At 46.7% G+C, this 23,327-nt stretch overlaps 1 protein-coding gene across 1 annotated transcript; it reads left to right on the forward strand.

The window, feature by feature from the left end:
- Positions 1-4,076: 4,076 nt before the first annotated feature.
- Positions 4,077-21,383, forward strand: CBX2 (chromobox 2). The gene is made up of 5 exons (XM_035104187.2): positions 4,077-4,376; positions 4,519-4,562; positions 6,009-6,074; positions 11,307-11,376; positions 11,939-21,383. The coding sequence occupies exons 1-5, from the start codon at positions 4,305-4,307 to the stop codon at positions 13,310-13,312; spliced, it is 1,626 nt and encodes a 541-aa protein (XP_034960078.1). The 5' UTR covers positions 4,077-4,304; the 3' UTR covers positions 13,313-21,383.
- Positions 21,384-23,327: the final 1,944 nt, after the last annotated feature.

Raw genomic sequence — 23,327 nt, forward strand, 5'->3', positions numbered from 1 at the left:
CTTGCATGTGCCCAGTTAAGAGTCAGCACTGGCAGAAGAAGAAGAAGAAGAAAATAAGTATCTTAGAAGCTCGTGCGTTTGAAAGTTTCTTCTTTTCCACTCATCTGAATTGCAAGTCACGAACTTTTATTTTGCAATCCTTTATTTACATAATCCTTAAGCATCTGTTCATATAGCCTGGTTTTATATACCGGTACATGGTTTTAGGGTACCATATCCTCTCTTCAGTAAGGGACTTGGGTGGCGCCATGTGGGTGGCGCTCAGGGCTTGCTGATCGGAAGACCGGCGATTCGAATCCCTGCGACGGGGTGAGCTCCCGTTGTTTGGTCCCACCTAGCAGTTTGAAAGCACGTCAAGTGCAAGTAGATAAATAGGTACCGCTCTGGTGGGAAGGTAAACAGTGTTTCCGTGCACTGCTCTGGTTTGCCAGAAGCTGCTTAGTCATGCTGGCCACATGACCCAGAAGCTGTCTGTGGACAAACGCTGGCTCCCTCGGCCTATAGAGCGAGATGAGCACCGCAACCCCAGAGTCATCCACGACTGGACCTAATGGTCAGGGCTACCTTTACCTTTATTCTCTCTTCAAGTGGACAAAATTTCATAAAATAGATCAATACTAATGAACCAGGCCTTCTCGGTTGTGGCACCCACCCTGTGGAATGCCCTCCCATCAGATGTCAAGGAAATAAACAACTATCTGACTTTTAGAAGACATCTGAAAGCAGCCCTGTTTAGGGAAGTTTTTAATGTTTGATCTTTTATCTCAATCTCAATATACTTTATTCGACCGATAGTCAGAAACTGATCTTTTATCGTGTTTTTAGTGTTCTGTTGGGAGCTGCCTAGAGTGGCTGGGGAAACCCAGCCAGATGGGCGGGGTACAAATAAGAAATTATTATATTATTATTATTGAGCCAACCTAATAACCATCCACCTAAAACTACATTACACCGCTCTTAGAATTTAATGAAAGCAAAAAACAATTAATAAAAAGCAGGCTGAAATGAAAATACTTTAAAGTTGTTCCTTTAGAATTTTCAAAGATGGAACTACTCATATTTCCCTGAGAAAAAAATTAGGCCAGGTTCATCTAGGATGAGAAAGTTCAGGCGAGGTCCATTTAATCCAGCATCAAGTCTCCAACAGTGGTTAGCATCTACTCCTCTGTGGGAAGGTTCTCAGTAGAGAGATGGAGGCAGGCAAGGAAGACCCCAGAGCTCTGCCCCCACCCTGGGGCCATTCTACCACCAGCTGCCCAATGGGAAAGATCCTGATGACATTTTAAAGGGTTATAAGATGGGGGCAGGATGTGATTTGGAAGATATATTTGGGTTCACTCCAAGTCTGTGGTTTTTATATCTCTTTATGTGTTCACATGGTATAAACATGTATGTTGTCCCTTAGATCCAAATACACACACAGAGAGAGCACATAAGCAAGCAATACTCCAAAGGGTTTCTGTTTCCAAAAAGGGCAGGATGTGGTGTTCTGATCTCTTTACCACTTTTAATTGTTGAGGGAAACAAAAGAAAGCAACAAAACTTCCACTTTTCAACTTTGCTTGGAGAGCAGCTTTCTCTGGGATTTCTCTTTCACACACACACACACACAGTTCCAAAGACAGACAGGGGAAAGGGGGAAGGATTCCACCCCCTTTTTCTGCTTCCCCTTGAAAATTAGCATCCCTCTGGTGCTCAGCAGCTAGGAAAGACACTGCAATGATTCGGCCCACGGAGGGATATCGAGTGAACCTGCCCAGGTGAGGTAAACCTTGCCGACCCCTGCTCTAGAGGCTTAACCCGGGGCTGAGACCTCAGCTAACCAACCCCTTTTAGCTACGGCCCTGGCTTGGGATGCATGTAACAATACATTGGTGGTGTTAATGCTACTTGCAAGAAGAGAGATAAATAACTGAAATGCACAAATAATTGGGACGATGTTGCAGAACCACAGAACCACCACAGAGAAAGCCCTGCCCTTGTGCTCACTTGCCAAATACCCCAAGATGGCAACAAGATGCCTCTATGAAGTTACAAAGCAAGGTATGGAGGCAACAGCCTTCTCCTGCTGTTTTGTCCCCAGCATTCAACTCCAATGTTAAATTGTCTCTGCACATGGGAGTTCTACATAATCTCACATCTAATAGCAATAGTCAGATCTGCCTGCTGTGAATTCAGCTCCAGCTATAATTCACTTAATGAGGGCAATGGGACGGCAGGACCAGGCCACTGAAGTACTTGCTCATGATTTCCACCCCCACCCTACCCCACTTCTCAGGAGGTGGCAGAATATATATTTCCTTTGAAGCTGTTCATTATGCATTGCCCAAAGCAGTTGTTTGCTTAATTCGTCCAGAGACATGGCCTCCTGTCTCCCCACCCTTCCTTCCTATTTCTGAGCTTCAGAGGGATGAGGTTCTTTGCCACCTCCAGTTCTCTCTGGGCTGGGATGCTCCCTCCCTGCCCCCCCCCCAAAGCACCGGGTAAAGATTATGTGAAGTCTGCTCCTCCAAAAGCTCAAAAAGGGCACTTGTCAGGAAGAATATTTCCTTTGCAGTCAGACAGCATATCATTATTTACAAAAGACCTAGTTCCTCCTTTCCTGTGGACCTTCCCTTCCATTTCTCCTCCCTCCTGTGGCTGAAATTTTGTCTTTTTCTAGCATTACTTTCCAAGCAATCAACATCTCAAATCAAGGCACTGCAGGGCTCTGGTGCCTCATGGAAGGGAAATCTGTTCTGTAGAGCTGTGATGTTTTGGAATTTTTTTTAATTTTTTTTTATGGGTTTCTCCAGCCACTCTGGGGATAAATAAGGGATAAATCTTACTAAAACTTGGGTTGTGTAAATGTCTCTTTACTTATGAAGCAAACACCACAATGAACTGACTGACAGAATATAGGGGAGGGGGATCCTAGTGTTAAAACGAAGGGACTGAATATCACATTACTTTCAAGTGTCCTCCTGACACCATAGCACCATTCCCATTTGTATAGTGCTGCTTGTTAAGGTGTTCCAACAGCTTCACTGACATCACCTTGAAAATCTTTGCGACAATCCTGTAGGTAAGGAGAGTCTGCATCTTTATTCCCACACTGCAGAATGGGGGTGACATGTTCTAAGAGATTGTTGTAAGATCACCCCAAAAGTTCACAGGAATGGGGTCTAATTCCTGCCTCAAAGCTCACTTGCTTCAGCTGCAATCCTTTGCGCAGTTACCCCGAAGTAACTCCAATTGAACTCAATGGGGCTTACTTCTGAGTATTGCACTGCACCTCACAACGCTATTTATGGGATAGGAACGAGCTAAAGTTTGGTCTCCCCTTCCTTTTTCACCTGTTTTTCAAATATTCAATCCAAATGCGGAAGCTTTAAAAAATGCTAGGAGGAGGCTGCTTTATATTTACAAATTTATTAATGTATCAGTTAATAAAACCATTGTAACCCCATTTATGTGACCATTTGTCGGCGGGTGCCAGTTGTCCTTCCAATTCGATACGGCCCGGCTGACTTGTGCAAAGAGGAAGGGGGCTGTCCCTTCCCGGAGCGCCCCTACAAACCGATCCATGCGGTGCCCTCGGGATTCACGCGCCGGCCTCCCCACTCCGGCTCCCTTTGGAAGACGACGAGGTCTGCAGCTGAAGCAAGGGAAACTCTGCTCGCAGCAGCGCAGGTCCAAAACGAAGGCCAACTTCAGAGCAAGTTCCCTGGAAGTCCTCGCCGCCGGCGCTTATTCAGGACTGACTTGAGCGTGTCCGCCGGGGACGGTGCAGTAAAAAAGGAGGGGGGAAAAATCTGTCCGAAGCGTTTGCCTTCTTTTCCCCAAGGATTAAACTCCAGGAACCAGCCAGCCACCCCCGCGCTCCGATCCAACTGTCCGATCCCCAGAGGAAAACGCCGCGTGAGACAATAGCGCCTGCCGCTTGCCTCCTTTCCTCCGCCAGAAGCTTGCTTAGGCCCCGCCTTCCCCGCTCCTCATTGGCTCGCTGGGAATTTGGGGAGCCCCTGAGCTGGGCGTGGGGAGGCGGAGCCCGCTGCGCGCGCGTTGCATTGTGTGCGCCAAGGAGCCAAGGCGAGCGGGCAGTGAGGCGCTGGCGGCGAAGGAGGAGGAAAGCGCGCGCGTGCCCTGCTAGTCGAGGGAGGACGGCGGAAAAGGAGGAGGAGGAGAAGCAGCAGCAGCAGCAGCGCGCGCTCCCGGGGCCTCCCTCGCCTTGTTGTACTCGGCACAACGCTGGCTCCGCTACGAGCAAAGCAGCGGAGGGGGAGAAGAAGCAAGCGGGAGCCCGAGCCGAGCCAGCCGGCGCCATGGAGGAGCTGAGCAGCGTGGGAGAGCAGGTCTTCGCCGCCGAGTGCATCCTCAGCAAGCGGCTCCGCAAGGTGGGCAGGCGGGTCGTTGGTGGGCGGGCGGGCGGGCAAGGGAGCGGGCAAGCCGGCGGGGAGCAGCAGCCGCCTCAGCGTCGCCTCTGGCTCTAACCCGCGCCTTCTTTTCTTTCTTTCTCTCTCTCTCTTTCCTCCGCAGGGCAAGCTGGAGTATTTGGTGAAGTGGAGAGGCTGGTCTTCCAAGTGAGTCCGGACAATGAACGCAGCAGCTGAGCGCCAGCCAGCCGTTGAGCTGAAGGGGGTCCAGGGGCGGGGCTTGAGCGCTGGGAGATGCTGGGCCCAGGCGACCCCTGAATTTGGGGAGGGGGGACAAGGCGGGGAGGGGAGCAAAGAGCGAGAGGGAGAAACGGGGCTCGGAGGCGGTTACCCCACACCACCCCCGTGTCGGCTGGGTTTTGGAGGTGCTTCCAGACGCTTGGAAGTTACTTTAGTTTTTGTTGTTTTCCCCCTGCGAGGTTCCTGCTTTCCTACCCGTCCCCCAGAACCAGGGAGATGGGTGGGAGGGCATGCTTTCCTCCTGCTGGACTTCCTTTTGTTTACCCATAATTGGTGCCTTAGCTTCTCTCTCCTGCACCTCCTTGATTTTGTTCACTTCTTCTCTCCCTGTGTTGTATGTTAACTCTGCCAAATTAATCCACGGCCAGATGCCATGGGTTGCCTTCACTACCCCTTTTTGTAGTGGGGGGGGGTGGAACCAGAGGAGAGGATCTGAGCGAGCTGTTAGGATTCCCCAGGCTCCAGCAGAGAAGCTGCAACTGCTTCCCATGTTGTCTATGGATTCTCTTCTGAAACCTGAGATATCAACTGATGCATGTGGTGTGTTCTCCCTCTCCCCCCCCCACCTCATAGACTGAGGAGAGGGGTTGTCAACCTAAGAGGCGACCATCTCTGTTTACTCCTCCTGCCAGCTGCTCCTGCAAACCAGGCTTCCCCCACCCTGCCCCCCCCGTTTGCTTTTATCCTTTTCTTGCTTGACTTCTCATTTTACTCCCCTAGCACATACATGTGTGTGTGTTCTCAAGTTATTCATAATCCACCTGAGGTTTCTCCTTTGCCAAGCAAATGCTCCTTTTTCTGCTCTCCTCTCCTTTCCATTATGGAAATTGAACCTACCCTGTCATGTGCTCCTAAATTCTCACCCCACTTAATGACCCACAGTTCAAAAAAAAAATCCCACCTTCCCAATCAATTATTTTTTCAATTCACTCTAAGAGCATAGCCGCTGTTCAGTTTTAAATCGTGCCAGTGTGGTTGTTGTGTATGGCTAGGGCTGTAGCATTTCTGAGGGTTATTGTAATGAAACGGTACTTCTAGACGCCTGCTATTACCGTGTTTCTCCGAAAATAAGACACCGTCTTATATTTATTTTTCCTTTTAAAAAACAAACACTATGGCTTATTTTCATGGGGTGTCTTATTTTTTTCCTCCTCTGTCTGCTGCCGCGGCCGGCATTGCTGCTGCGCCTATCACTATGTCTTATTTTGGGGGGTATGGCTTATATTCCTTGAATGCTTAAAAATCCTGCTACGGCTTATTTTTATGGCTACATCTTATTTTCGGAGAAACAGGGTAACTACTTGTTTTATAAAAAGAAGGTTGTGTTTACAGCGACTGGTTACTCTTTTCCAGGCACAACAGCTGGGAACCCGAAGAGAACATTCTTGATCCCAGGCTGCTCCTGGCCTTTCAGAAGAAGTGAGTAAGCCACAAACTGAGAATATAAACTGTTTTAATGCCCTGGTGTGTTTAGTGGTCTTGTGGTAGACTCGAAAAGTCACGTCTTGTTGTGGGAGGGATGTTTGCAAACAATGCTTAAGACTGTAGCTTGCTTTTCCTGCTTCTGTACTGCATGTATTAGGCTTACACTGTAGGCTTCATTTGGAAGTCTCTCTCCCACTTGCTGTGCTGCGTAAACAACACCCATATGTAAGTAGCATGAGAGGGCAGCACCATGCAAAAAAAAAAGTCCTTAAACTTGATCGTTTGTAAAGTATTTGTATGTTTCAGCTCCAGTCTGCTGCTAGTGGGACGCATTGTATGTCCAAACTCAGAGAAGAGAAACTTTGAGAAGCAAAATAGGTTAGCTTTTAGCAATAGTACCGTAGTGGAGTCTCAAATTGCTGGCACACTCCTCCCAAATGCCTTATAGTAGCCATTTTTTCCTGACAGTTTGTTTTATGGGATAGCTAATAATAATAATAATAATAATAATAATAATAATAATAATAATATATTACAATTAAATTAATCCCTACCTAAAATTAGAAAAGATGTCTGACAAAATACTGGAAACAATTTCTACTAACTGTTAAGAAAACATTGTAACCCCCTTACCTTGCTCAGAAGTCTCCAACTTGCAATGTTCTGTGTTGTTCTTGGGTTTTCGGCTTGTATTTGTAGAATTAAGGATGCCTAAAAATTATGATAGTCAAATCTAAAGCAGACTGCAAAGAGTTCCTGAAGGAATTCTCCATACATGAGTGATTGGGTAACAGAACAGCAGGCAAACTTTGTTTATTCATTTGGACAGGCTTAAGTCCAAGGTCTTGGGTATATTAGGGCAGACTGTCTTAACCAGGCATCCCCAAACTGCGGCCTTCCAGATGTTTTGGCCTACAACTCCCATGATCCCTAGCTAACAGGACCAGTGGTCAGGGATGATGGGAATTGTAGTCCAAAACATCTGGAGGGCCGAAGTTTGGGGATGCCTGGTCTTAACCATCGGGGCAAATGGTGAGGAAATTCACTAGGTGAAACCACCAGTAGGTGCTCCGTGGCGATTCCTGCCTTAGTCTTTGGTGGAAGTCGGGGACATAACATAGTATTTGCCCTCCTTCACTCTGCAGTAACAACAGTTTTGACTAGCCAACTACCTTGCAAACCACCTCTAGCCACAGAAATATTTGCAGTTCTGTTTGCTAGCTTGAGCAGCTTTCAGAGTGCATAGTGAGTCCCAGCAGCTGTAGTGGCTCCAGTTTCACATGCATACTTAAAAAAAAAAATATCTGTGGCTTGAGGCTAAGCAGCTCTCCTGGTCCCCTACCCTGTTCCAGGAACACCTGCTGGAATTTCTTTTTTTCAGCATAACTGATCAAGGTGCTGGTCCCCTTTTCCCTTTTTCACCTGTTCATCCTACCCATGCAAGTAGTATCCATGGAGCCTCTCTGGTTGTATTTAGGAAAAAAATGAGAGCAGTTCTTGTTTCACCCCCGATGCACAACTGGAGAAAGTAACATGTTACACGGGCAGGGTGGGTAATAACTATGTCATGAGTAGTACAGAAATAGTGAATGTCAAAGATGATTCGTTCTTAAAACTGAAATCATGAAGCTGATAGGATGGCAACTGTGAAAGGGAAGGGTTTTCATAGAACTTTTTGCCTTGTGATAGTCTCTGCCCTGAATAGCTTTTTTAAAAAATAAAATAAAAATAGTAGGTAGGTTCACAGAAGGTGGGTACTAGCAGTAAAATAACTTGAAATTGAATCTTTGTGTTCAGGGACAATGTGCTTTCAACAGTAAGGGTGTTGGTGGTGTGCCCTACTTATACCTTCCTTGTGGGTATCTGATCTCTGTTGGAAGGAAGAATCTTGAGCTAAGTACTCTGATTCTCCCCACCTTGTATGATTTTTGAGACCAGAAGATATAATTTGGGGTGGAGAATGTGGGTGGGTGCTTGCTGGAAACTGAAATGAAGCAGCTAAAGGAAATAATAGGAGTGCATTGGTCACCGAGGGTGCAATCCTGTGTTAGAGTTAACACTGGCTTAAGGGGCTTTAAGATTTGTCAGAAGCCCTTTCTATAACCTCCCAGCCCAGCCCAGCCCAGCCGTTCTGTCAGCAAAAGGAACAGATGGAACAGCCAAAATAGGATGGGGGAGTCATGGGGGACAGATTCTTTATCTCTTTCATCCATAGCTACACCCCCACTTGCAGAATGACATTACACAAGTGTTAAAGCTGGTGCAGATAATTTCTCCTCCTGTTGACTTAAGTGGGGAATAATTTAAAAAATAGCCATAGGGTATGATGTATATGTTACTACCCAATCACAGCGCGCCTCCCCCAGATAATAAAAATCCAACACAGGATGAATATAACTTCTCTGGCTCCACGGGCATTGTTCAGAAGAGGCAACTCTGGCAATGGGAAGCTGTGGGGAAAGGGCACTCTGTACATAAATGGAGCACTTTTCACAGTCTCAAAACACACACGCACACACAGGAACTTGAGCACATTAGTGTCGCAGGCTAGAACAAACAAGTACCTGGTTGCAAACACACAACTCCACTCCCATGGCTTGTTGTACCTGGACAGAAAACCCCACACAGGTAAGAAAGGGAACCAGGAGCATGTGCTGTAATGTGTAGTTGCTACAACTGTTTCCCATCTCTCTGTCTGCCCCTTTGCTAGATATGAATGCTGTGCTGTGTCTTGGCTGAACTATCTTGCTCTAACACATTGTCGCCGTCCCCCGCCAGTGTGGTGTAGTCGTTAAGAGCAGTAGACTCATAATCTGGGGAACTGGGTTCGCGTCTCCACTCCTCCACATGCAGCTGCTGGGTGACCTTGGGCTAGTCACACTTCTCTGAAGTCTCTCAGCCCCACTCACCTCACAGAGTGTTTGTTGTGGAGGAAGAAGGGAAAGGAGAATGTTAGCTGCTTTGAGACTCCTTAGGGTAGTGATAAAGCGGGATATCAAATCCAAGCTCTTCCTCCTCTTCTTCTTCTCACTCCCAGAATAGGGAGAAGTGTCTCCTACACAAAGGGGAGACACTCGCCTTTTAAAATGCAGGCATACCCTCTGTTGTCAGAGGCCAGGCATCCCACTCCAACCATTGCCACCACAAGCCAGATGCTTGAGTCCTTTTTGATCTTGAGCAGGGAAGGTCACAGCCTGGCTGCAAACAGCCACTGTGTGCACAGTGTTCTGCTACAACTCCTGGTTTGGGGGAAGGAGGTAGTATACTCCGTCCATGCAGTCTCTCCCTTCCCCACATCGAGCATGAGCACTGGCAGAGCATCTGGGTGGGACCACTCGCTACTGTGCATCCAGTAATAGGAACTATGTGCTGCAAATGCTACCCATTGCTTGCTTCTCTGTCTGCATCTCCCCTTGTTCCCTACAAGCTGTTTTCACACAACTCATGACCGACAGCGGTGACTAAACTGCACACAGCTGTTCTTTTGTAGCAGCTTTCCTCAACCTAGTGCCTTCCACATGTGGCTGGACTTCCATGTCCCAGACAAACAGCCCTGCTAGATGAGGCTGGTGGGAATTGTAGTCCAGAACATCTGGAAGGCAACTGGTTTAGAAAGGCTGCCCTGTAGGGTTGTTAAAATGACTTGCTCCAGGCAGGTGCATTTCACCTTGCAAGTTCCATGGCAGCTATGCCAAGATCCTAGCAAGATCTTGTGCAATTTCTCCTCTGTACACTTTGTTTATTGTGCTCCAAAACAATGGTTGTGAGGAGCCTACGGCCATGTGCTACAGACTGAACCACTGAAGCTGATGGGTTTAGAGGCAAAGTTGCATTGCCTTGCGTTTTCTTGTGTGTGGTGACTCAGGGTGGTGGTGTCCCTGTTGTGAGTCCATTGCCTCTCTCTGTGTTTTTTCCAGGGCTACTCTAAGCATACTTGCCATTTTTCTTGCTGCTTTTCCCCCCCTAGGTGTGAGTTTATTCACTCTTGGTCTGGGTACACATTGGATATGTTGACTATTCCATCAGTATAGTAGTGGCTTATCTCTGATCTCTGTATAATACAACTATTGTGTTGCTCTGTTGGTGGAATAGAACCAAAAAAATCCAAATACTTGGGGATATATGAAGACCACATATATGAAATGAAATAACATACACTTGATGTAGTAGATAATACATAATGTGAGTTTAATACAAACAAATTACTTGCTACATAAAGTTTCCACTGCATGGTTGTTCAGCTGTATTAATGTAAATATATGGTATTTCATCAGGTTCTACCACATTCTCATGTGTATGCAGAGCAGGAGAGCATTACAAAATAGAAGGCTTGTCTTGTGCTCTTATAGCAATGCTTCTCCACATTTCCTCTGGTTGGATAGTCATTGGTATTAATAATCAGTTGCTAGTGATTAGTGGGGAAATATATCTCCAACTATAGAGTTTTGTGTGAGTCATCTCTTTTAAGGACAGCTTATTTTCCCTGCTGCTTTGTCACCTTCAGTTTTCATGTCCAGATTTCCATTTCTAGTGTTACTTGCGTACTACAAAAGAAAGAGGTACATGCAGGTTTAAGGCATTTTTAAAAAATACTTACGATTTGGCGTTTAAGTATTTTTCTTCAATGGAAAACTAATATCTCTGAAACCATAGTCCTGTTTACATGTGTGTGTTGTGCACAAATGCACAAATCATAAACTACTAAAAATTCATGTATACAGAATGCAAATGGGTAATATTCAATTGCATGCACAATAGACCATCCCAAGACTCTCAAAGAATCAGTCTTATTTGTAAAACACCAGAATTTTTTTCCTAAGAGAGCAACTCCAGAGAGAAGGAAAAAATACGTTTTTGATCTCTTTGGAACAGTGCCATTAAACTTTTGAGATAACAAAAACAGAATAAATCATCTACTTCTGCACACATAGAACCAGGAAAGAGTAGCAACTTGCAGTAATGTACAAAGAGGTGGGTAGGGCAAATGTCTTTTACTGCTTAGCAACGAAACAGGTCAATAAGCTAGGGATGGCAGAACACCAGCAATGGAATACTATGGAACCAGGCAGGGTCACCTGCATTGTCAAATGCTGGCATTTATTTGAAAAACGGACGTACTTTCCTACATTTCTCAAAATGGTAAACCAGTAGTCTTTATTCACCCATGGAATCTTCTGAGAGAAGAGAGACTTTGAGAACTGCACTGTCATTTTGTTGTCTTTTCAGGGAGCATGAGAAGGAGGTGCAAAATCGGAAGAGGGGCAAACGACCTAGAGGCAGACCCAGGAAGAACGTTGTAAGTAATGGTGATTTCTGGGAGGTAGCTAGAAATGGATGTTTAGTGCAGCAGACGGTGGGGTGGGGGTGGGGGCAGGACACTTCATGTGCCTCTGTTAGGAAGTGTGTTTTGTGCAGCCTGTGGCTTTATCCCACAGCTGGTTGTGTGTGCCCGGTCACCTGGAGTCAGTTTTTTTTTCTCCATGGGCAATCAGGAAACTAAATAATGCCTGTATCCAGAAACATTTCCTTCTAGAAGCCAATGAAAGTGGAAATTTCTGAGTTCTGAAAATTAAATAGTGGTCCAGGTAGCATATTTTATTATTAGAATCTTACTTAAGGCTGCATGATCTTAAGTACCGGCAAGAGAGAACCAGGTGGCTTTTTTGTAATAACAGGAAGTTACTAGTGTTTTAAAAATGTTTTATAGTAGAGTAGATCTCTCTGCTTTGGTGGACTTTCCATGCAGCAGCCCTTCAAAAGCCTTCACTGACAGTATTTCTGAAGAAGCAGAGCATATTAATGTCGCTCCTACTCTTTGCATGTGTGTGTGTGTGTGTGTGTTGCTTTGTTTTTAAAAGGAACCGGAGGTGCCTCCAAAGAGCAAATCCAGCAGCTCTTCTTCCTCAAGCTCCTCCTCATCTTCCTCCTCCGATGAAGAGGATGAAAGTGACCTTGAGACAAAAAGAGGTCAGCGGAGCAGAGAGAGCCACCCAGTGCCTCAGAAGAAAGCTCAGATCTTGGTTGCCAAACCTGAGAATAAGGACCCTATTAGGAAGAAGCGTGGGAGGAAGCCTCTGCCTCCGGAGCAGAAAGCAGCGAAGAGGACTGTCAACCTGGCAAAGGTGCTGAAAACAAACCAGAAGGAGATGGGAGGAGGGGGAGGGGGAGCTCCCAAACTAATGAGCAAGATGCAGCCGCAACACAGTGCTCAGAGTTCTGGCATTGCCATGCTTAAATCCCACATGAAGGAAGCCCAAGGTGCATTTGGTGGGTTTTGTTCCGGGGCTTCCTCCACCGACAACCTCTCCGGTATTGTGAAAAGCACCTCGTCTGGGAGCCCAAACTGCGGCATCAGCTGGCAGAGCTCCATTGTACATTATATGAGCAGGATGTCGCAGAACCAGAACTCAGCAGATGCCTCTGCCGTGGGGAGACTGACGCTCAAGTCGGCCATGTCCTGCAAGAGTGGCCTGGGGCTCGATTTAAAACTGAAAAACCAGAAAGCCGGCGGGGATCTGGAGTTGACCGTGCAAGGCTCCAAGGTGACAAAGAGGCCTGGCAGCAGCAGTGCGCTGGGGGAGCAGAAAACAGGGTACGGTGCTGGCACCCAGAACTTGCACAATGGCAACAAGCCCCCCACCGGCTCTGCCAACAGCCACCCAGCTTCCAACCAGGAGCTCAACCTCCAAGCTTTAAATCTGCAGAGTGTGAAAAACGGGGTGAATTCCACAGGCGGCAGCAACCTTCCCCGCCATGCTTGTGGGACTGCGGCCAAGGGCACCGGCGGCAGCCTAGCTGTGAGCACAGGTGTGGCCAAGGGCAGTGGCTCAAACGCCACAAACGCAGGGGCAGCGTTGGCAGGCGCGGACCCTTGCAAAAGCGAGAAGCCGGCACAACGAGCAGCTGTGGGCGAGAGGGATGCAGCCGCGAAAAGTGGCAAGCCCCCGTGTGCACAGGAGGGGTGCCCCGCGGCAGGGAACCACAAGGCTTCGGCCCTCTCTGAGATGAGCACCGGAGAAGAGGAGACGAGCTCGGATTCAGACAGAGATTCTGCTTCTTTCCCCGGAGCAGGCCAGAACATGTCCGTCTCCATCCAGACTAGCCAGGACTGGAAGCCCACTCGCAGCCTCATCGAGCACGTCTTTGTCACAGACGTGACAGCTAACCTGATCACAGTGACTGTCAAGGAATCACCAACCAGTGTTGGCTTTTTTAATCTTAGACATTACTGAGCTCGGAGGCATGCAGGGGGGAGATACGCTTCCCTCCCGCTCATCTTGTCTCATTGACTCTACCTGACTGTTGCCTTGGATGCCAGAAGGGGAAACAAAACCCAGCTGCTCCCACCCTTAATAAGCTATATGCTATGACGCAGTCACTCTGCATTGGGAGGCTCTGCGGTGGTTGACCATGGTAGCTTCCGGCCTGTAGTTTTATCTATGGAACCCCCCTGAAGCATGCAGTGGGTTCTTCTCGGGAGCCAAGTTGTTAATGCAGCTGCCAAAATATATGTGATGCAGTGGGGGACACACTCTCTCTAGAGGAATGGCTTTACTTGTTGAAACCAGCCATTATAGAGGAGGTTGGGCAAAGGCTGGTAGCCCAGGTTTTGTTGTGCTTGGGGACTCCTTAGCTTTATGAGTTAGAAATGGCAGAGAGAAATGGAGATCTAGCTGCCTGGTAAGTTGAGGGAGAGCAAGCCCTCCAGTACAATAACATTTGTGTTCTCCAAGGAAAACAAATTCCTCATTCCTTCCACCAAACAATCCACATTCAAACCTTGTCATTTCCTAGGACAGTGAAACCCAATCTAAACCCGAATGCAAATTTAGGAGGCTGCAAGAGAGCATATGAAATGAGAATGATGTTTACATTTCCTTATTTCCTTAAGTCGATGCATTGGACTTGGAAGCTAAAGGGGGTGGTCTAGAAGTGGGCATTGCCCTCAGAGCTTTTGTGGCTGGGCCTGAAGGTGCTGTTTGTTGCAAGGCCAAACTGGCAGTGGACTGCTTTAAAAGGCTCGGGTTGAACATTGGCCCCTGGAAGCACCAGATCTATCTAGGAATCTGTGTGCTGTAGTGTACAGGAAATCATTCCAATAAAACAGTCTCTGAGGTCTGCTCATGACACGGCACCCTTTTTCACTTGCCTGAAGCTGCTCAGAGTGGGGAATCCAGCCTCCTTTTCTTCATTAGCACCTGGGGTGTGGTTGAGGGATACTTTGCCCATCGCAAAAAAAATTACAGGAGAAGCACATGTGAATCATTGTTAAGAGTTTAGCTGTGCATTCATGTATGGTGAAGCCGTGGCCAGTTGTGGCTTCCAATCGTGCTTATATGCAGCAAAAATCCATACATGCACTGGTGAGTCTTTTATAAGAGGCCCCGTGGAACATGTGTACTCTGTATCCACAGCGCCTCTTTTAAAGGACTCTCCCTTTACATATGTTTTTTCTCACAGCGAAAAAATAGAAGTGGAGTTCATTCATGTGGAGTAGACATTTTGTCGTATGTGAAGCAGCCCTGAGGTTTTGATGAGCGAGAATGTTGCTGATATCTGCCAATCAAATTTAACTAAGGGCCTTTGGTATTTGGGCAACAGATCCTTAGGGTTTCTATTGGACTGATCTCTTCCGCCGCATCCGTGCTTGCAAGCTTGATACAAAACATCCCATGCATATAACATTTGGATGGGGAGCTCCGCTTTCTTCTCCCTTACTGATGTTTTGGACTGCATGTAGATCCGGCATCCCTGGATCATATATTACTAGCCTTCACACATGATGCAGAGTCAAAGTTCTCCTTGTGATTTGTAGTTACAGGAACTATCCGTTGTGACATCACCTGCTTACCAGTGATTGAAACCAGAGAGGTCAACATTTGTGTTGAGCCTGAACTTGCCTGAAATCAAGATGTGACTCAGTTTGAGTCTGTTTTGCTTCTCCCAAAATAGATGTTTCCTATGGGTCGAACCTGTAATCCAGGTTTGTGCTAGCACCAAGCAGCATGTTTATTTCTGTCAGAATTTGACTTGTGTCCCTTCTAGCTTATCAGGACTTTAGCATGCTCAGAGCGGGAAGCAGGTAGGAGCAGAGAATGTCTACATCAGGGGTGGCTAGCCAGTGAGTTTTCTGTACCAAAGGTTTTCTGTACACCCAAAAAAACTATTTGGCATTATTAATTTTTGTTAAGCAAATTAAAAACTGTGGTGCTATGATGTTCCCACTGAGATGCTATGGAAAGTCAGCCAGTCCTCCAAAAATTATGCACCTTTGGCTTGCAAAGGTACCATTTCATTCTCTGGTGTTGCACCATTCCCTGAAGGTCCAAACAGGTAGAGCCCACCTACCTGTTTCCTCAGCCTTAAGACCTTGGAATGGTGCTGTGCTGCAATAAGAAGAGGCACTTTTGCAAGGCAAGTGGGAGGCTCTACTGCCTCTCCCTGCACTGAGCTGATTGGGAGAGTGAGGCAGGGAGGAGCTGTCTACTTTTATCTGCCTGGGCATGCAAGTGAAGGGAGCATTGGCCACACTGCAGCCAATGAAAAGGGTTAGCCTCTCCAGGTCTCCATTATTTATAATGAAATGCTTTCAAACCTTGGCTGCAAGGACATGCAGCTGTGTAGCTTTCATAATCCTAGGGTGTATGGACATTAAAATACTAGTTTATAGGAGCTGCTCAAGGACAAATGGGTGTGTCCCAGGCTTAATTGTTCTGAAAGTTGAACAGCTTGTGTTTGCATCTTAGTTGGTAGTATGACTGTCATAATATCACCCAGGCCCTAGTTTGCAACCTTTGGACCTTTTTTTTTCTTAGCAGTGGTTTGGCCTTCCAGTATTCCTGTTTGCTCACTACTGCCACATGAGTTTCCCAACAAGGGTATTTATATGCCTTAAAATAAAATAAGGATGTGAAAGGAAGTTGCAAACCTTTGGGGGATATTGTGCTGGTTACACTTGGGTTAACTGCAGCTCTATATGGAATTGGATATTGAAGCAGGTTGGTTCATTCAACCTTGCTTACGCAGAAGTAAATGCCATGGAAATCAATGGGTTTTGTTTCCAAGTACCATAACTGCATTTATAAACCAGGTGCAAGTTTATAGTTTAAGAGATTGTGATTGTTTAAGAGCGGTTTTAAGTTTTGGTTAGAAACACTAGCCTGGATTCAACTAACCCAGTACATTAGTCGAAGGCAGCAGAAAGACTCTCGCTAACTCAGTGGGGCTTTCCCCCTCTCCTTCCCTCCAAATTCACTCTCAAGAACTGGGAGAACCCCCAGAATATAATGCTCGGGAGGAGAGGGGAGATCGTTCCCTCTGGTAAGGAGGAATCCTTTCACTGGCAGAACACTTGTATTAGACAGTTGATGCATTGGACCTTCTCTTCACAAGGAAGCTAAATAGGTGGCTTGTACATTGTTCAGAGAGCTTTCTAAAGAATGTTTTGGTGAGATTGAAGTACTAATTGCTAGAGTGCGCACACTAGTGGTTCTAAAAACATACTTTATAGTAACAGTATGATTCCATTAAGGAACTTTGCCCAGACCAGAGTAAAGATTCCCTTTGGCTGATATGTACAATGATGTCACTAATTCTAATGTAGTATGTAAATGTGACCATAAAGTCAACTTCTAAATGAAAAGGATCCTTGTATATAGCCTCAGAAATGGAAGGAAGCATTTATTCTGAATATGCAGGTCCACTTCACAGGGGTCTGCACTCCTCTGTCCATTTATTATTCTCCATTGAGGTGTCCTTGTTTTTTGTTTGCCTTGCAGAATAGGGACTCGTGTGTCTTAAAGCAGAGGCTCTAAACCAGGCATCCCCAAACTCGGCCCTTTAGGTGTTTTGGGACTACAACTCCCATCATCCCTAGCTAACAGGACCAGTGGTCAGGGATGATGGGAATTGTAGTCCCAAAACATCTGGAGGGCTGAATTTGGAGATGCCTGCTCTAAACCATTGGGCAATACCTTATGGTCATATTCCTGCCCTATAGCTTTAGAATATCTGCTTCAAGACACTTGGAGCCCTGTTTTATAATGGTCACTTCTGTTCATTTGTTGTGTTGTGCTTTCGTTTTGCCCCAGGATTTATCCTCAGGGTCTACATGGCCTTACCTTGTTTTTCTTCTCAGCAAAGCATGAATGTCTCACTTTCTGGGTGCCAAAATGCAACAGTATGTTCTGTTAGTCTCTCTTAGTATAAGCTCAGCCAATGAATTCTCCATTTGGAAGGCTGAAGGACCTCCGCTAGCCAATAATTTGAAAGCTCTTGCCAATGCCTGGCCCAGACTTAGAGTCCTAAACGTCGTTGTGTTCTTTGTCATGCAGTTGGCAGGTCTTGGTTTTGCAGTCAAGGAGAGGGATTTCATAAACTTCACTTGCCTGCTATCTCATTGACTTTGCTGTGCATCAAGTGTTTATTACATGCTTGGTTTCTGTGAATCTTGATTTCTTTTAATTTCTCTTAAACCCTCTCTATATTATGTGTGTATCCCTGTGTTACACAGAGCTTGCAGTGTTGTAACTTACATCAGTATATTTTCCATTTTGCCCCAGTGCATCCTGTTTTCTTCTAACTTTTGCCAGGCACCTAAGCTGTGCCATCGATTGGTTTTCTAGATAAGCATCTTCTGTCTACACAACCTGAAATATACTGTACAACAATTTCCACTTACTGATGGGCATCCCTGCCTGTTTCAAACTTCTGTACAATTTTCTTGGGATTCTTGACTTTTGCTCTTCAGACACTGCCATTGTAGACAAGCTTATATTCCACAGCTTGTCTGGAAAATTGAAGAGTCCGTTGCTCTCTTTACCTTAGAAGTTCTAATGCTGTGCCTTTCTACTAACCAGCTATTTCAATTCCAAAGTCTGTAATCTTGAAAACACCTTTCTAACCAGCAATGTGATCCACTCTTCTGACAACTTGACTTGACTCCATTCAGTTGCTTAATGTGGAAGTAAGTGAAACATTTAAGAAGGGGGGGAATCTAGTTGACAAGTTGTGAATTCATATACAGTTGTGGCAAATTGGTGCTGACCATGTTTACCAGTTGATAAAGTTGGTATTCAAAGCCTACCTTTATATATTTTTCTTAGGTTTGCTGCTATGTGTCTTGAGTATATTAGTTGTGTGGCAAACTGCTGTTTAAAGTTTTGTCACTACTTTCTCAAATTTTGAAGAGCTTTTGTTAAAAATTAAAAAAACATGAATAATGCTACAGTATTTGTATATCAAATGGATATTTTTCATCTGGAATAATTAAGTTGCTCTTTTGCATTGACTGGAAGAAGTTATCCGTTTTAAGTCACTTGGTTAAAGGTGTAGTATGCACAGTACCAAAACTATTTTTAAAAAAAATCACAAAACCGATTTAGTTTTATATTTTGCTGTTCACGTTCCTATAATATTCAGTGTACCAGTTCTGCATTCAAGAAGAATTGCTTTTACAAGAAAGAAACTTGTGAGAATTGGTTCTGTGCTTTTTGTAATGTGTGTCAATCACTGTGTGTTTAATTTTTTTTTAAGCCAAATAGTTCTTGTATGACATTTTCTAATTGCTTTAACTAGAGCTGTTCCTTTGCTTTTATGCTAAGAGAACAAAAGTTGGAGATGTTATTACCCTGGGAAAGCTTAGGTTCTTTGTTAGAGTGGGACAGACTTTCCAGCCAGAATATTAAATAAGGCTGAAAGCAATGTCTGCCTATTGATCTCACTGTGGGTTCATTGCTGCATTTGGGGTTTGTTTGCTTGACCCTGATTGGCTGGCTTTGCTTGCTTCTCTTGTGTGATGTCTTATCTTCCAGTTTCCTTTGGCCGTTAACTTTATAGTTTAGGCTTGAGATTTCTAGGCTGTTTTGTGTTTTTGTTTTTTTTTAATTTATTTTACAGGTTAAAAGGGCTCCTAGAAGATGCTATGCTGGACAATTTTTGTATAACTTTCAATTCATTGTTTTAGTATCAATAAATATTTTTTTAACTTTTCAGCTCACTGTGGCCTATGCATAGTTCAATTACTGTACTTGAATTGATTGGTTGTATTTCTATGCAACTTTCCATCCAGATGGATCCCAAATACTTCCTTCTCCACTGTACTCTTTCCCCCACCAAAAAAGAGAGAGAGAGAGAGAAATTATAAGGCACTGGTGCATTTAAATACTGGGCAAAAGAACTACCTAATGTATCAGTAGATGTACACAAGAAAAGAAAAATAGTCAAGTCCTTCTGCTCATCTGGCTGACAATTAACAGGTGCAGAGCCGGTTCTGCCATTAGACAATCTGAGGTGGCTGCCTCAGGTGGCAGAAGCTCCCAAGGTAGCAGCCACCCAGGCTCCCTGCCACTGCTGTCAGCTGAATTTGTATCAGAAATGTGAGATCTCGCCCAAATTTTGCACTTACCACTGGCACCACTTCTCTGCTGGTGGCAAAAGCGGCGCCAGTGGCAAAAGGTACGGAGGCGGCAGGGCAGGGAAAGGTGGCACTCCCTGTTTTGCCTCAAGCCCTGAACAGGTGTATCCACAAATTAATGTTTATTTTCATCTCGTCCACATGACATGCTAGAAGAAATTTCCACAGATAATAGGAGTGTTTTCTATCACAACCTGCCTGTTTGTTTGTAAGAGAGAGAGAGAGATAAAATATTATCCCCGCTGAATCATGCCATGATCAAATCCCTTTAGACCAGGCATCCCCAAACTCGGCCCTCCAGATGTTTTGGGACCACAACTCCCACCATCCCTAGCTAACAGGACCAGTGGTCAGGGGTGATAGGAAATGTAGTGCCAAAACATATGGAGGGGTGAGTTTGGGGGTGCCTGCTTTAGACTCTTACCATCCAACGCTACAAGTCTTTGACTTTACTACTACTGCAGCAGTAGCATGCCCAGAGCAACTCCCATACAAAGCTGTGTTCTCCTTTCTAAATGCGACATTGTGGGAAGTCATTCTGTAAGTCAGTGCTCTACTGTCAAAGGGCCTCTAGTGGCCAGAGCCGGTCCTGTGGCAGCGAAGCTCTCCGGGAAGGGAATCGAAAGTGTCTAACGCCTGCGTGAACCCAGAAAACAAGTTACAGCTCCGTTTCTTCAGTGGCCCATTATTCGAGCCCCCGGTGATTCCTGTGGTGCTATGTTGACCCGGTTAAAAGTAGCAACCGTAGTTTATAAGCCGCTTGGCTCAGGGGAGGCGGTGGAAAGGGGTGGATCCCTACATTTTCCACTCCAGCGTCTTCCAAAAGTCAACAGTGTAGGAACCGAGGTGCTAAACAGCAGCTGAAGCGCAGCATCTGCAGAACCACTAGTGGGGGAAGAGAAGACGAGAAAGGGCCACGCCTCATAGGCAGTGGAGGACTCCCCATCAGTCCCCATCCAGTACGGCCATGGTCACGGGGATTATGGGAGTTGTAGTCCAACGACGTTTGGGAGGCCACAGGTTGCCTGCCCATCCCTGTTTGTGTCTCCCGTGCGCTGATTAACTTGGCAGACATTTGACTTCTGGCGAGCTTACTCCGAGGCTGATCCGGCAGGGATGAGCCAGCCATTTCCACCGGCTGTTCCTCAAGCCCAAGAGGCCGCTGGATGCTGCAGTCGACTCCTCGAAGACCAGCAGGTCTCCTGAGTAAAATGGATTTAGCCTCGCAGCTTAAATTTTCTACTGCTTACCATAGCTGTCAACTTCTCCCCTTTTTAAAAGGGAAATTCCCTTATGCTGAATAGGCTTCCTCGCGAGAAAAGGGAGAACTTGACAGCTATGCTGCTTACGCATACCGCTGAATAAAGTTCGCTGCTGAGCCAAGAGAACTTGCTTGCCGTGTATCCGCACCTATATAAATTTCTGTGGGTGGAATGAAAGACTTTTCCTGAGGGACTCGAGGCCGAATCGGAGTTTCCCAAGTCCATGCGCTTCCCTTATAAAGAAAAATTACGGTTCCTTTGATGTTCCAACGGCTTGCTCTTGAGTAATCGGCTGAAGCCAAAACCTGTACTGGAACATTTTGCTCCATAATTAAACGTGGTAAAAAGCCTCTCCTCCCACCTCCTTTTCTTGCAACGACATTAGGTTCTTGCATGGCCGCTGCAACATTCCTCTTTTTGCTTAGGGAGGGGAAAGACGTGGATGATCCTTCCTCCGCTCGGGCTACCTGATCCTCTCTGAAATAAAGGCTGCAGCCGCACCGAGTTTGTGCTTCGGCCCATCCACGGATACCCGGCGTCCTCAAGGGACGTGGACTGTTTGAACCCCCCACCACCTGGTGGTTGCGCTCTCGCTCTTTTCCTTTCCCCTCCTTTTGCAGCGGAGGTTGCTCCATGTGGGCAAACGAGGCACAGCCCCTCAGCCGGTCCCCCCCACACACACTTCTTGCCTTGCCTTCCTTGCTGACTTGCCCCCAGCCCAGGGGGCAGCACTGCCCGTCAGCTTCCTTCCCCTCTCTGCTGCCCTTTGTAGGCCTCAGCAGGGAAGAGGAGGGGGGCAAAACCTGTTATCTGCCCGGCCTTACCCCCGCCCCGCCGTCCCTGCCCAGGGGGCACCAGCTACCGCTGCACCCTTGGTTAAGTCCAGAGTAAATCCCTCTGGAACGGCAGTTCTGCCCTAGTCGACGCGGAAAGAGGAAACCGCCCAGGCGGAGCCTCCGCACCTCTCTGTCATCCCGAATTGAAAAAGCCACGCTATCAAAATAAATCCTGGACGGCTATGGGGATGGATGGTTCCCTGCTCCTCTCAAGCTTGGGGAAGTCCGAAACTTGAACAGACGGGGGAAAGCTGTAGCATAGAGCTTGTTCACACGTGCATTCTTATCACACAACTATGGTATTCACTTGCACGCAGGGCGCTACACGAAACAAGATTAGAAACTCAACAGCTTCAGATCAAGGAGGGAAAGCAAAGTGCAGCGGTTCCAAACACAGCTTGTATTGTATGACACCACCTACCTAGGGAAGTCGCAATCCTAAAAAACAACAAAAGACAGGTCTCGCCGCCTTTCCTAAAAACAGCCAAGGAGACGGCGAGTTCCTTGGCTATTTTTAGGAAAGGACTGCAAGACCCGGAGTAACTGGATCCCTGCCAGAAACTGAATCGGATCTTTCCTCCCACACCGGCGGCGCATAGGAAGCGAGGCTGGATGCGCAGGGCTCAACTGGTGGGCCGTGTGTGTGTGTGTGTGTGTGTGAGAGAGAGAGAGAGAGAGAGAGAGAGAGAGAGAGAGAGAGAGAGAGAGAGAAGATCTATACGAGGAGAAACATCCTCTCCGCGCAATATGCGATGGTCACCCTCAGCTCCAAATGACCCACCCATCGCCTTCAATTGTCTTAGAATCACAGAATCGTAGTTAGAAGGGACCCCCCAAGGATCATCTAGTCCAACCCCCTGCAATGCAGGAATCTCAGCTGAAGCATCCATGACAGATGGCCATCCAACGTCTGCTTAGGAACCTCCAGGGAACGAGAGTCCACAACCTCCCGAGGGAGACTGTTCCTCGAGCTCCTCCAGCACCTTCCACGGAGGATGTCGTGAGCAGCCTTGAACACAATGGGAAGCAGAGAGCGCTGCCTGAGCCAGATAGCCGGCTTATCTAAATCGGTCCTGCCTACACTGGTTGGGAGCAGCTCTCCTTGGGGACATTCCCAGCTATGCCGGGAATTGAACCAAAGCACCTCTTCTTGCAAGGCTGAGCTACCAGTCTGGCGCCCGGCTCTCCTTTTTGGGCAAAGAGGGGAGTCCCTTTTTTGAAAGGAATGCGGGCTTCCTCCTTCCGGGAGGAGACGCAGAGGCACCGTGCAGGGACTAGTAAAACCATCGGACTAACACGAACCGGCAGAACCGGGCTCAAGCAAGCCAGAAACTCACTGGCCGGCCAGTCCACTGGATCCCCCCCCTCTCGCCCTAATGCTGTTTTAAAGAGGACAAGTGGGAGAAGATAGACCTTGGTTTGCCTCCCTGGAGCTGCTTTGGAGAAACGACACGGTAAGAATCATCAGAGCCAACTGCTAGGGGCCGAGGGGTCTTTGCCCCCCCCCAATAAAATATTTGAAGTGGCCCACAAAGTTAATGAGTATTGCCATTCAAATGGTGATCGATTACGTGGGGCGGGGCTTACCTGCCTCCCCCCACCCAAATATTTTTGTTCAAGTTGGTAAGCATGGTCCTAAATAAATATGGATGAGATGCTTCCAAATCGGGAGCCTGGGGGCGCATCCTTCCTGAGTACTGGATGCTTCTTTGCAGGACAACGCAACCCAACTTAG

Source organism: Zootoca vivipara, chromosome 2, assembly GCF_963506605.1.
Source record: "Zootoca vivipara chromosome 2, rZooViv1.1, whole genome shotgun sequence".
NCBI classification, from domain to species: domain Eukaryota; kingdom Metazoa; phylum Chordata; class Lepidosauria; order Squamata; family Lacertidae; genus Zootoca; species Zootoca vivipara.